Source organism: Halichoerus grypus, chromosome 3 (assembly GCF_964656455.1).
Source record: "Halichoerus grypus chromosome 3, mHalGry1.hap1.1, whole genome shotgun sequence".
Taxonomy (NCBI): Eukaryota; Metazoa; Chordata; class Mammalia; order Carnivora; family Phocidae; genus Halichoerus; species Halichoerus grypus.
In genome coordinates this window covers 192456060-192469337 of record NC_135714.1, presented here as the reverse complement: position 1 = coordinate 192469337, position 13278 = coordinate 192456060, and the positions used below count along the sequence as shown (strand labels likewise).

Sequence of the window (13278 nt, the reverse complement as noted above, 5' to 3'; positions counted from 1 at the left end):
GCTGCCTTGAGCAACAGAGAACTACTGTGTACAAGTGGCGATTGAGTTATGTGGCTAGTCCAAATTAAGATGTGCTGAAAGTATAAAATATATACCAGATGGTGAAGACTTAGCATGGGAAAAGAATCTCATTAATTGGGGTGCCCAGGTGGCTCAGATAGTTAAGCATCTGCCTTCACTCTGGTCATGATCCTAGGGTCCTGGGATCAAGCCCCGCGTCGGGCTCCCTGCTCAGCGGGAAGCCTGCTTCTCCCTCTCCCACTTCCCCCTGCTTGTGTTTCCTCTCTTGCTGTGTCTCTGTCAAATAAATAAATAAAATCTTAAAAAAAAACTTCATTAATTGATAGTCTTGATTATATATTGAAATCATAATATTTTGGATATATTAGTTGAAACATATTATTAAAATTTAACCTGTTTCTTTTTTCCTTTTTTAGTGTGGCTACTAGACACTTAAAATTATGTATGTGACTCTCCTATTTCTGTTGGACAGCACTGCTCTAGAGCTAAGGGTTTTTATTTCCAAGGCATAAAATTGATCCAGAATTAAGAAAAGAGATACTAGAAATTTTCCAAAGAAGGTTGTCAGCCACAGATGCTGAGCCTGGTGTGATTTCTGACTTAGGGGATTCTTCCTGCGTTAGTTGGGGTCTCATTAAGAGACAGAAACCACATAATATTTGAACAAGAAAGTTTAATATAAAGAATGATTAACTTGCCAAGGGACTTGGCTACTGAGGAATAAAAAGAACTCCATAGAATATAGGAAGAGCAGATAAGGGGAGCAATCACTACTTCTGGGGCCAAGGCAGAGCACTTCAAGCAGGGATACGTTTGGGAGTGGGTTCCTTCTTCACCCCCAAGTTGAGATCCAGGTCTCACTGGAGAGGGCACAGGTGTGGCCCAGGTAATGGTGGAGAAGTTTGGGGGAGATACCACAGGCTACGGGAAGCCACCCCAGGGTACTAGCAGACTTCTCTGGGGAGCTGCCCTCTGAATGCCATTAGAATCTGCGGGGGGTGAGGCCATCTGATGCCCTGCCTGCTGCTGCCCGCCGCACACTGCAGGAGCAATCAGAGAAGAGCACACAGGAACCAGGACGAGAAGAAGCCCCTTCCTCCTCCACAGTCCCCCCAGCATCCTCTCCTGACAAACTCTAACATGGTATGGGTTGGCAAAGAAATGTTTACATGGTCTATCTCCAGTATCATAAAGCAGGGCAAGAAAGGGTGAATTTGGAAGCAAGAGGCAATAAATTGATGACTGGCAGACTCGATAAGTGTGTTGCCACTGTGTAAGATGCTCTGTTTTTTTATAAATTTAGATAGTTTGGCCCCAGGATAGAATATTTAGAAATTGGGCTGTCCACAAAAATTCAGGACATATGGTCACCACACCTCCAGAATTTTAGTTAGATGAGAATCTTTTTATTTTCAAATATTCTAGGAAAGATTATGTCTTCTCTTGTGTTATCTACTCTCTTTATATTTTAAACAGTGAATATTAAATAGTAGGTCCTCAGCGTCTAGTAGAAATGCGGTCTTGGTATATGCTTCTTTCATCTAAGATTTACTCATTGCTTTGTTTATTCCTGGTAGTGTTTGACTACAGTTATAGAGATTTCGTTCTGTCCTGGTATGGAAATCTCAGCAGAGATGAGGGACAGCTTTACCATCTGCTCTTGGAAGACTTTTGGGAAATTGCCAGACAGCTGCGTCACAGACTGAGCCACGTGGATGTGGTTAAAGTCATCTGCAATGATGTTGTAAGAACTTTACTCACTCATTTCTGTGACCTGAAAGCTGCGAATGCCAGGTAACTGTTCAAACATGAACAACCTCCCCCACTTTTTTTCCACATTAAAATATTTTTCTTATACAGAAAGGGGTCAAAGTCAAGATAAAACTCTAGAATTTTCTGCCTCTTGCTGGCTCTTGGCTTGAAATATAGATATATTGAGGGAGAACATTTATAGTGTAGTGGTAGAGTAGATTTTTTTTATAACTCTCTAATAGAAAACCCCTTTATGGACTTCTTTAATTTTGTGAAAAACTTAAACAATGAAATGAATTTTACCGAGCCAGCACTGTCGTGAGCTTGTTTATAGAATCATGAGTACCTAGAAGTAGAAAATTTAAATACAGTGTCTTATACTGTGAAGTGTCCATGAGTTTACAATGTTTAGTAAGGTTTAGAATTTCTTTTTGTTGAGAGCTCTGTTGCATCACCGTATCCTGAAAATTGACTTTTAAAAAGAACTCAATATTGGGGTTTGTGGGCTGTAATTAGAAATGTTTCAATATGAAAATTGTGAATATTTAGGCTTGTTAGCGCTTTGTACTGTTCCACTGACAAGATCTGTGCCTATGAGGTGACTCTGCCTTTGGAAGGAAGACTTCAAGGCCATTTCTGAGCTTGTAACAAATCCTTACGTTTAGAGGTTTGCTGGTAGGCTCTTAATTGTATGTCCTACTCCTGAGTGAGTGTGAGAATGCTGAATTACAGCACTTCTAACTTGCGTATAAAGGTCATCTTACTGAAAGAAAGGAGTAGTCTTCTGCCTGTTTGGATGTGGACTCAGTAGGAGGGGTGCTCCTTACAGTTAACGTGGCCTATTCTCACTGCTACTCTTCTACCTCTACTTTCAGGGGAGAGAGTGGGTATCTGAAAAATACAAATGAGGATGGATAAGCATTGGCATCCTTGTTGGGCAGGTGGTGACTCCTATTCTCTTCTGAGAGGCCCTGCCTAGTGAGTTTGTCAGCGGGCAGTCCCTGTTTTGCCCTGTGCTGTTGCTCAGTGGGGCCTACTTGCTGAATGTCCTTGCGCAGCAGCAGCTCCCTGTTCTTGGCTGTATTGCCTCTTTCCATCAGTCGTTCTCCCTCCCAAAGTCTGTGTCGCACAGGCTTATGAGATCAAAATGTACAGAGCCATCGTGTGCCTAATATTTTCCAGTTTGCTGCCCCTAATGTTTTGCATTTTTTAAAAACGGTGACCCATAGTAAGAAAGACATTTTATATCGTGACCCAGTTTCATAAAACAATACTCTTATTACCTGTGATAACTGATATTTTTGTGTTAACATCTTTTTAAAAATGGTATTTGAGATGAACTAAATTTTATTTTATTCCTTCTGGGTCACAACCCACGATTTGAAAAAAATTACTGTAGAGCAATTGTTCTCAGATTTTTCTGTATTCTCAGAATACAGAGGGTCTCAGGATCCCTCTGTATTCTTTAAAGTTGTTGAAAACCTAAAAGCACTTTTTTTCTTTAAGGTTTTGTTTTTAAGTAATCTCTACACCCAACGTAGGGCTCAAACTCACAATCCCGAGATCAAGAGTTGCATGTTCTTCTGACTGACCCAGCCAGGCTCCCCCTAAAGCACTCTTGTTTATGTGGGTTCTATCTTGTGGGGTGCTAGAACCAGCTTGTACTGGTTTGCGTTTGCAAGAGCTGACTGCACATCCCTTCCTTACTTTGAGATCAGGAATATCACCTTGCTAGCTTGTCATTGGCCATGGTGGGAGTATTTACACTGTGCAGTGGGCGAATGCTACAAATGAGCTGTTTTTCCCCTTGGGGAGCCAGTTGTTAAATGTATACCACCTCACCTCTTGTTATACTATCGATATTTACCATGTCAGCTGTTAAAACCAAGACATTTTTAAAGTGCACGAACACAGTCCACTTCCCATTAGCCAGTAGAGTGATGGTGTAGGCACACATTAGGGGGCCTCTGGACGCTCCACTCTGCTGGTGAGAACAGGAGTGGAAAAGACAAGTGACATTTTGTCTTACACATAGGGGTCCCCACGCCACCCTTTGAAAACTGTTGTTGGTAGAGAAAGCAACTTCCAGGAAGGGAGTGTGTGAACTGACAAGGAAAGGGAGAGAATGAGGACTCTAGGGTTATACCCCTGATGTCTCAAGACCTTCAGCTGCTCTTTTCAAGTGTTTAGCAACCCCTAGGAGCTCCTCCTGGTTTGCTGTAATATCTGTTGTATAAAGGGCTCCTTGCTTCTGCCTGCCAGGTACTGTCCAAGACTTGTCTGAACTCAGTGGAAGCTCATTTTAAAGTATTTAAATTATGGTTCAATGAAGGACAGTATTTTAAATCTATGTTTTATTCCAGTGAGAAGACTGATGGATTTAGGTTTGGGAGAAGAGCAAGTGGTTAGAGAAATTTAGTATTTTCATGATGATCTAATTTGAACATGAGCATATATTTTTCATGGAGACATTTACCAGCTTCTGAAATTACTGCTTTTGTGACTAATATAAAGATATTATGGGTAAAGCATCACAATAATAGAAACAGATAATTGATTCCATTTTAGAAACGCCTTCCCTCTGGGCTTCTAGTTTTCTTATACCAACGGTAGATTTATTTTGCTGATATCTGGGCTATGCCTAGAAGCTCTAGTTGATGATTCTTATTAAAGAAAAAAAAATCTACCACTGTCCTCTGGGATTATAGATATTTGAAAAAGTGCCAGTTGGTTACTAGTGTTTTGCATATAGATGATTATGCCCTAGAAGTGAACCCTAACTAATATCTGTGAATGCATTATCTTCTACAAATCACACAATGAGACTGGCAGACAGTGTGTCTAGGTTTGATGGCTGTGTCTGCACTTGCCTGCCCCAGGTAAATAGTGCCCTCGTCCTAGAAATCTCCATCGGTGTGCGGATATCTATCAGCTGCAAAATGACTTTGGCAGCCTGGGAAGCACCCAACTGAATTGGCCACTGTCAGACAAGAGAATAATAAATTGCATTAATAAAAGCAACACATACACTGGTTGACCGTTAGGCGATGGTGTGGAAGGCAGCTTTCCGGTCAGCTTGTGTTTATTTCCAGGCTGATGTTCTGTTGCTGCTTTAAACCCAGTCCAGATCACATTTAAGTCTTGCCTCTGCTTCTTCTTCCTTTGTCCCATCTGTCTTGTTCCAGCATGTTTCAGGAAAATCTAAAACTGATTCTTTTTATGCTGTTTGATCAGTAGCATCTTTAATTTCATAGTCTCCTTCTTACAATCTCTATGTGTTTGATTGTACTAGTCAAGTACAGGCATGCTGTTTAAGGGGAAAAAATAATGTTCTTTATTCATATTTTCTGTCTTTATCTCTGAATTTTTCCCCCCTTTCATCTTTGCGGTCTTTGATTATGGAGTAGCGTAGAGTCTGGACTTGAGAGTCAGGCTGAACAGGAGAGTTATTTCTACCATTTATTACCTCCGACTTTGGACTATTCGCTAACCACTCAGATCCTCAATGTTCTCATCTATGAAATGCTGCTGATGTTACCTGCTTCTCGGTGTAGGTGGGAAGATTAAGTCTTGTCGTACATGTGAAATTCACAAGAGGTGAATGTCCTTTTGCTCACTAGGAATGAGAACCCAGATGCAAGTAGTAGGACTTGGAGTAAACAAATGATCCATCCACACTGGCAGGAGGAGGATCTGCCTGCACACAAGTGCATGGACACCCCCTGACCCAGAAGCAGCCACGCGCCTCGGGATCTTTTCTCGGGTTCTGAAGCAGTACTTGATGTCCATGAACTAGAAGCCATCATAGGAATATCCTGCTTGGAGTGAGCAGAGGGATTCCAGGGAAGCACTGGCCTCTCCCTTTTCCTTAGATGGAGTGCGTCTGACCAGATATCTGGCCTTTTATGCTCACTCAGAAAGTTTTTCCCTAACTCAGTTCTAGGAGGGAGATGAACTTGTAGAAGTCTGATGGCCAGGCTCCTTTTGTCTGCCTTCCATTGGAACAGAGAAAGGATTGTGAATACTTTGAGAGGTATTTTGTTATTATAGAAAGACGCTTCTGTCGTTAGTTTTTTGGGGCCAGCTTTCCCCAATAATTGTTAACCGACTACCTATTTTAAAGTAAAGTTTCATCCTTAAAAGTGCTTGATGAGACAAGTATCATCTAGATCTTACTATACTAAAAGATCATCTCTAACTGGCAGCATAGCTAGAATTTCAAATAATTGAAGATGCCATTTTAAATTTACTTATTTTTTATTTTTGTTTTTTTTTTTTTAAGTAAACTCTACCCCTAATGGCCTGAACTCATGCCCCCCAAATCAAGAGTCTCATGTTCTACCAACTGAGCCAGCCAGGTACCCCTGAAGATGCCATTTTTAAAGAGTTAACATATATCACTATATATGTAAAGGGTTAGTCTTAAAATCTGTTTCTTTTGTTGGCTTTTCATATTAGTGTTGAATTTTTCTTGCTTGGCGTAGAAGACAAAGAGGAAATCTTTCTGTTTTAGAGTACCTACTCTGGAAACTAGTCTTCATTCTCCAGTGCAAAAAGAAATTGCCTTCGACACTCCGGAGGTGCGAGTCGTAAAAGGCACTAATATGCATTTGTTTCAATACTATGTAGCACCTGGTATGATTCCTTCTGCTCTGCGTAGTGTCACCCCTTGCCCAGGATTGGGTGCATTATATTTAGTTAATATAAGAAGTCCATAAACGTTGTCTCTTATCTGGAAGGTATTAGAAAAATGAACTTCCCAGTCTTTCTTGAACTACTCCTATCAAGGTACTGTGGGAAAAGGAGGTATAGAAAGTTCTACTTTCTACTCCTCTTCACTCAGATCCTCCAAATTAATGGTCCTGGGATGAGGATAGGGTCAGTGCTGATAGGGAAGCCTGTGACCACAGTTGGCAAGACTCTTTAGAAAATACTTGGGAACCTCACAGAAGGCAGTTTGCCACCAGTTTCTGTAGCATCAAGGACGTCACGGACCTGCTCCTCGTAGAAAACCCGTAGCATTTTTATCCCATGATTACTTAGTCAGGAAAGCTGTCTAGTGACTCTGGTTATGTTTTCTTAAGTTTTTTTTGAAAAATGAAGCTGTAGATCACATTTAAGAAGACATCTAAGGGACTTAAAAATAATCCAGTTAAAGAAACACTCATACTTTTCTGGATTGTTGCTGTGATTTGGGAGTTATGTGTAATTGTTGATGCTACTTAAGGTTTGAAATCCTGAAAGAGCATGCATTAGCATTTTTCTAAATTAGTCTGTGATTGAGAAAATTATTAGCTATTGACATTTTTGAGGAGTGGACACAATTATTACAACATGTATTGTCCATTTGAGATATTTTATACTTGATACATAACCAAATTGTTTCCAGAAATTTCTTTCCTTCCTCTTCCCTCTCTTCATTAATTTCTTTTAGACATGAAGAACAACCAAGGCCTTTTGTGTTACATACATGCTTGAGGAACTCATATGATGAAGTGAGATTCCTACAAACGTGTTCTCGGGTTCTGGTGTTTTGTCTCCTTCCCTCAAAGGATGTCCAGTCTCTCAGCTTACGTATAATGCTTGCAGAAATACTCACAACAAAAGGTAGACTTTTATAAATAATTCTTATTACTAATGTGATAACAAATATGCAAACAAATGATATGCAAACAAATGTTCTACATACTAATGTGGATAACACTTTATATATACCTATGCGGACCTTGTATATCATGGGACATGTGGGAGCTAAGATATTTTCAGATTTTCAAATGTGAAGTGTCACTTAAAGACAGCATTATTTGGCCATCCATGATAAACAAGTTTGTTATGTAACATGTTGCCAAATGCATAATCCATTCTGTTGTTTATTTTGACAAAGGATAATTAGTCCTTATGTTCTTCACAGGGAAGCATCCCTTTAGGGTAGCTTTTGAATTATCCAGGTCAATAATATATTCATCAATGAAAGAATACCTGTACTCAAACTCTAGTGTGCATTTACTTAAAATACTTTTAAGATAGAAGATTCATTGATAATGCCTATATGTAATTTTGTGAACTTGGAATAAACAAAAAAGGAGCTGTACCACAGTATAATGTAATTACTAAAGGACGTATAATGAGGGAGATGCTTGGCCAGAATACGAAAAATGGAAGAAAACAAGACCTAAGAGAAATTTCTCTTACCTCAAAATCTCAAATAACATTGCATTTGATATGCATTGATTGATTGTCTCATTTATTGTCTGTGGTCATTAGTGGATACCAAACATAGAGAAAAGGGAATTTTTAAATTTATTTTTATTTTTTATTTTTGGCTTCACAACCCTGAGATCAACAGCTCAGCTGAGCTCAAGAGTTGGTTGCCTAACCAACTGAGCCACCCAGGCACCCCAGAAAAGGCAACTTTTTTTTTTTTAAGATTATTTATTTATTTTAGAGAAAGAGAGTATGTGTGAGCATGCATGTGTGCAAGTGGTGGGGAGGAGGGGCAGAAGGTGAGGGAGAGAATCCTCAAGCAGACTCGACGCCGGGCTTAATCCCAGGACCCTGAGATTATGACCTGAGCCAAAATCAAGACTCTGATACTTAACCAACTGAGCCCCCCAGGCACCCCGAAAAGGGGACCTTTTAACCTAAAGTTAGTAGGATGAGTTTGTAGTCGTGTTATTGACTTTTTGACAACTTCTTCCTTGAGGTCTGCATTCACCAGTTGGGAGAACGTTCACTTTCATCTTTTGGCAGACAAAACCTATTGAGCCTTATAAAAAAATAAATAAAAGGAAAATAATCAGTGTACTTAATTTTGATGTCTTTGTTAGGAACCTGGGTTGCAAATGACTTTCTTTCATTATTCCTTTAAACTTAACTCGTTTGTTAAATCAACCACTTGATTGTGGCCGTAGTTGGTAGCATACCCAGAGGGAGCTGTATGTACACGCACACGCATTTTTGAATATTTGAGTTGTTTGTATTTTCCCCATTTGGGTAGTTTAAAAACGTTTCCCAAATGTGGTTTCAGTTCTGTAAAAGAAAAACAATTCCTTTAAAGGACAATACCTTTCTCAGTGGTGCTTTCTTCTTCTTCCCACAGTCTTGAAGCCAGTAGTGGATTTACTTAGTAATCCAGATTACATTAACCAGATGCTACTTGCCCAGTTGGAGCGCAGAGAACAGATGAATGAACATCACAAGAGAGCCTACACCTATGCTCCTTCTTATGAAGAGTTCATCAAGCTTATTAATAGCAACTCTGATGTTGAGTTCTTGAAGCAACTAAGGTATTTGATCTTTAATTATAGCATGACAGTAGCTACTAATTATCATCCTCTGCCTAGTGAGGTACCAAAAAAATGTGGTTGTCAGGGAGGCAGAAATAAAGGAAGTCCATAAATCTTACTACTCAGTGACAACTAAATTTATCCAGCTTCTCCTTTCGCAGAGGAATTAGTGTTGTTTTTTTTTTTTTTCCCAAGGTATCCTGTTTTTCAAGTAATTAGGTTATAATAGATTGAAAGCTGTTTAGTTGTAGGAGTAACTACTTAGCTGCTCAGATATTTACTTAGAAAACCATGGGAAGGAGATGGTGTGTTTTTAAAATTACATAATAGAACATTGCATTGATCTTCATTTTTCTGAGAAAATGCAGGTCCAGGTTTGGGAATCATGGGTTCTTGACTAATTATTTTGAGAAAACACATTTGAAATATACCCTAGGAGTCTCTTTGATAGTGGAGTGGAATCTTCCTTATCGTACTTGAGATATCTTAGGGTTAAGTGTGTCTGTTTTTGTATATTTATTTTTTATTTTCATAGTATATGCATAAACAGTATGATTATATAGCAATATATAGTTTGTGGATTTTCTAGGCTTCTGTTTCTGTGGTTCCTCTTCAGTTTTAATGTCCCCAAACAATAATACATGGGGAAGAAAGGCAACTCCGTATGTCCGTTTTGCTTCTGGTAAGTAATTTTGATAAATTACAGATGGAAAATAAAATATTGACTGAAAGGGTCTTTAAACTCGTTGAGGATTTTAGATTTGTCATATTTGCCTCTGAACTAGGGTCACCATTAAGGTGAGTTGTGCTGCTTAGTTTTCTAATCTGAATAACACAGTATTGTAAGAGGTAGACATTATAGAGGGACCATGTTCTTGTAAACCATGTCCTGTATTGATCTAGGTCCTGCAAATGTATAATGATGGCTTCACTTGTATGACTGTGGTTACAGATAATTTAATTCTTAGGGGATGTAATCTCCGGAGATTTATTTATGCTTCTCTTTCCATGCATAATCTTGAATAAGCTATATGGTACGCATTTATTAGAGATTTATAATCATCTGTGTCTGAACCTAGAAATTCCTTTTTGATCATTGTGACCCTTGAGCTGTAGAGAACCCGAGTCAGTATCCCAGATTTGTTATCTGGGGTGTATAGGTTATACCCACTCAAAGGTTATCCTTATCAGGACTTCCTTTGAAATTTAAAAGGAGTTTAAAGTGTCATTCTATAGAGAGTGAAAGAGCTCACAAGGACAGGACACCCTTGTTGCCTCCTCTTCCCCTTAAAACTGCCAACACACGCACCCCAAGTGCTGGTTCTGGAGGTGCTGTTCAAACCGTGCTCTAGTCTCGCTCTGTGTGCCTCTGCTGTAACTGTGGTTCTGGAGGTTCTGCATGTGGTGTGACCTTGCTAACGTGATGACCACCTCTGTGGAATTACGGTTTTCTCTGAAGACATTGCTTGTGAACAGATGGCACCTCATGGAGATAAACTGAGGAGGCGTTGCATTCCTAAGTACTTTTTCCCTGTTAAGCAGTCTTTCACAATACAGTCAGAAGTGGGTCACTTGGTAACTTCAAGGAAGTCTAAGATAACAATCTAGGATCAATAGTGGCAGATAGTTAACTGAATCCGTATTCATTCTGCTTCCAGACTTATGAATGAGCGTTCTGTTTTGTGTATCAAACAAAAGATCCTAGCACTGCACACATGTTGACAAAGATAGTGGTGTAACGAAAAGGTACCAAAAGACTTTTTTGAAATCAGAAGTCATTATTTTGAGTGATCAAACATTGGTACTCTAACACAGTTCTGTAGTATGAGATGAATGAATCTTGATTAGAATTAATGGCTTATCTTTTTCAAAACGTACTGGTCAGAGGCTCAGGACTATCTGAAATGCTATAGATATGTTAATATTGGCAGTTCGTCATCTGATAGGTAAAGAAGGAACTCAGTAAGAATTGACCTTTAGAAAACAAAAGCCCCGGGATAATTGGATAACCTGCTTTTGTCACAGTAGGGGCATTTTGGATTGCTTTCACCTGAGTGGCCAAAGAGGACACTAGGTATCCTGATTTGACGCTTTTCACTTTAAACATGATGAAATAAAAATGGTATGAGCGCTTAAATCTTTCTGTAAGATCACTTCCTCTTGATGTCATAAATAGGGCAACACTGAAGTCTAACACACTGGGTGTCCTGAGAGGCAGGCCCTCTGTTGAGCACAGAGGGGCGTAAGGGGCAGTAGAAATGCTGAACTAAAGAGATATGGCTTACACCCCATTAAATTCACCACTTTAAAGTATATGATTCAGTGGTTTTTAGTGTATTCAGACTGTGCCACCATTACCTCTAATTCCAGAATATTTTCGTCATTTTAAAAAGAAGCCCTGTGCCCATTAGCAGTCACTCCCCATTCCTTCTCCACCCCAGCCCTTGGCAACCACTAATCTACTTTCTGTCTCTGTGGATTTGCCTGTTACGGACGTTTCATGTAAATGGAATCGTGCAACATGTGGCCTTTTGTGTCTGGCTTCTTCAGCAAAATATTTTCAAGGTCATCCATGTTGTGGAATGTATCAGTACTTCATTTCTTTTTTTGGCTGAATAATATTCCATTGTATTAATACACCACATTTTGTTTATTCTTTTGTCAGTCGATGGATAATTTGAGTTGTTTGCATTTTAAAGAATGCCTTTTGAGTTATCATTGAGCATCTTCAGTAGTATTATCAGAAAATTCCTAATCTCTTCCTAACCAAACATCTCATATATATTCCTATTCCATATATTCCTGTTCTCTTTTGTGTCCTCCACATTACTGTTGGGTTTTCTTTCCAACAAAGTTCATAGAGTCCATGGGGAGGACACTTGGAGAGGTACTTTGGTGATTAGATTTTCAAACTCTTAAAGTGCCCACTCTATTAGATAGAAAACAATACATTTTCAGATTTAATTAAGTTGATGTAATGACTGAGCACAACTGAAATGACCTATCTTTCTGACCTCTGTCCCTTTATAAACTTTCAATTTTGTAATCTTGGCAAGTATGTTGATGACTTCCTTTGGAAGGGCTGCAAATTTCTCTTGTAACAAGAAGTCGTATACGTTAGTCAGCATAAGCTATGGGATCATGGTAATCTTGAAGAATATATAGTCCCCGCAACAGCTTGGCAAAGAAGCTTGGGAGAAAATACTGTGAAGGGCATTTTTTCTATGAGACCATTCCTTGGCCTTTGCTGTAGATAAAATTTCAGGCAGTTCTGTTTGATATTGTACTGGTATATCTTGTATCCAGGGGGCAGTGTCCCTATTCATTGTATCTTAGGGTAATCTGAGGGCTAACCTTATTCTGTGCTTCTTGCACAGATTGAACTAGAAAGGCTACCAGGAACAACTCTGCAGTGGTAGAGGTTGATCTTTTTGCTCAAAAAAAGTGATGCTGCATAAATTATCTCGTTACTGGGCTACTTATTGTTTATCTGATAGAAAAATTGCTCCGTATTCAAGGGTCAGGCCTACATACTGTTACTGACAGGCAAAATTGCTTTTTATCAGACTCTTGTCTAAAGCCGGCACTGACGAAGCTTATCAGCTGCCTCGCACTAATGGAGTGGCTTTCTTCCATCGTAGTCTGAACTATTTCGTTTTTCTTGTACAATGAGAGTACGGCACTGTCGGACTTTATTAGCATTTTAGGTCACTATCTCCAAATTGCCCTCAGTAAGATTTTAAGATAGGCCACCTAAGCAAGGAATGTGTCTTATTTAGACTTAAGCAGTTGATGAAACCATCCACTTTTATTTCATACATATTTGGGAGATAGATGCATATTTTCTAAAGGAAATAAAGTCATTAAACTCTGCTGGGTTGGAATGCATTAAAAACAAACAACCAAACCAAAAAAACCTTGAAGGTCATATTTGTAGTTCTGTGACAGTTTGTTTTTTTTCGGAGTCAGCATGAGCTGCTTTGACAGTACGATTATGGAGCTAGAAGTGCTCCCTTCGCGTACACTAAACCAGTGGTTTTTGACCTTGGCTATATATTAGAATCACCCAGGCTTTAAAAAAATTACAGCTGGATATCTCACTGTCCTTTGCAGTTACTTCCTTTTTCTTCTTTTCTGGCATCCAAGATGTGGAAGTGAGGATGTGGTGGCTGGACTGGTATAACATTTTGAATTTTCCAGCGTCTTCTAGTGGAAGCAG

General features: G+C 39.3%; 1 protein-coding gene across 3 annotated transcripts in view; it reads left to right on the top strand.

Moving 5' to 3' along the window:
- Positions 1–13278, top strand: part of SNX25 (sorting nexin 25) — a 127335-nt gene that overhangs the window by 37614 nt on the left and 76443 nt on the right. For all 3 annotated transcript variants that reach the window (XM_078069806.1, XM_078069805.1, XM_078069807.1), the window contains exons 3-5: positions 1599–1815; positions 7208–7380; positions 8873–9059. In XM_078069806.1, coding sequence (XP_077925932.1) covers positions 1599–1815; positions 7208–7380; positions 8873–9059 — 577 coding nt within the window. The remainder of the gene's footprint in view (positions 1–1598; positions 1816–7207; positions 7381–8872; positions 9060–13278) is intronic.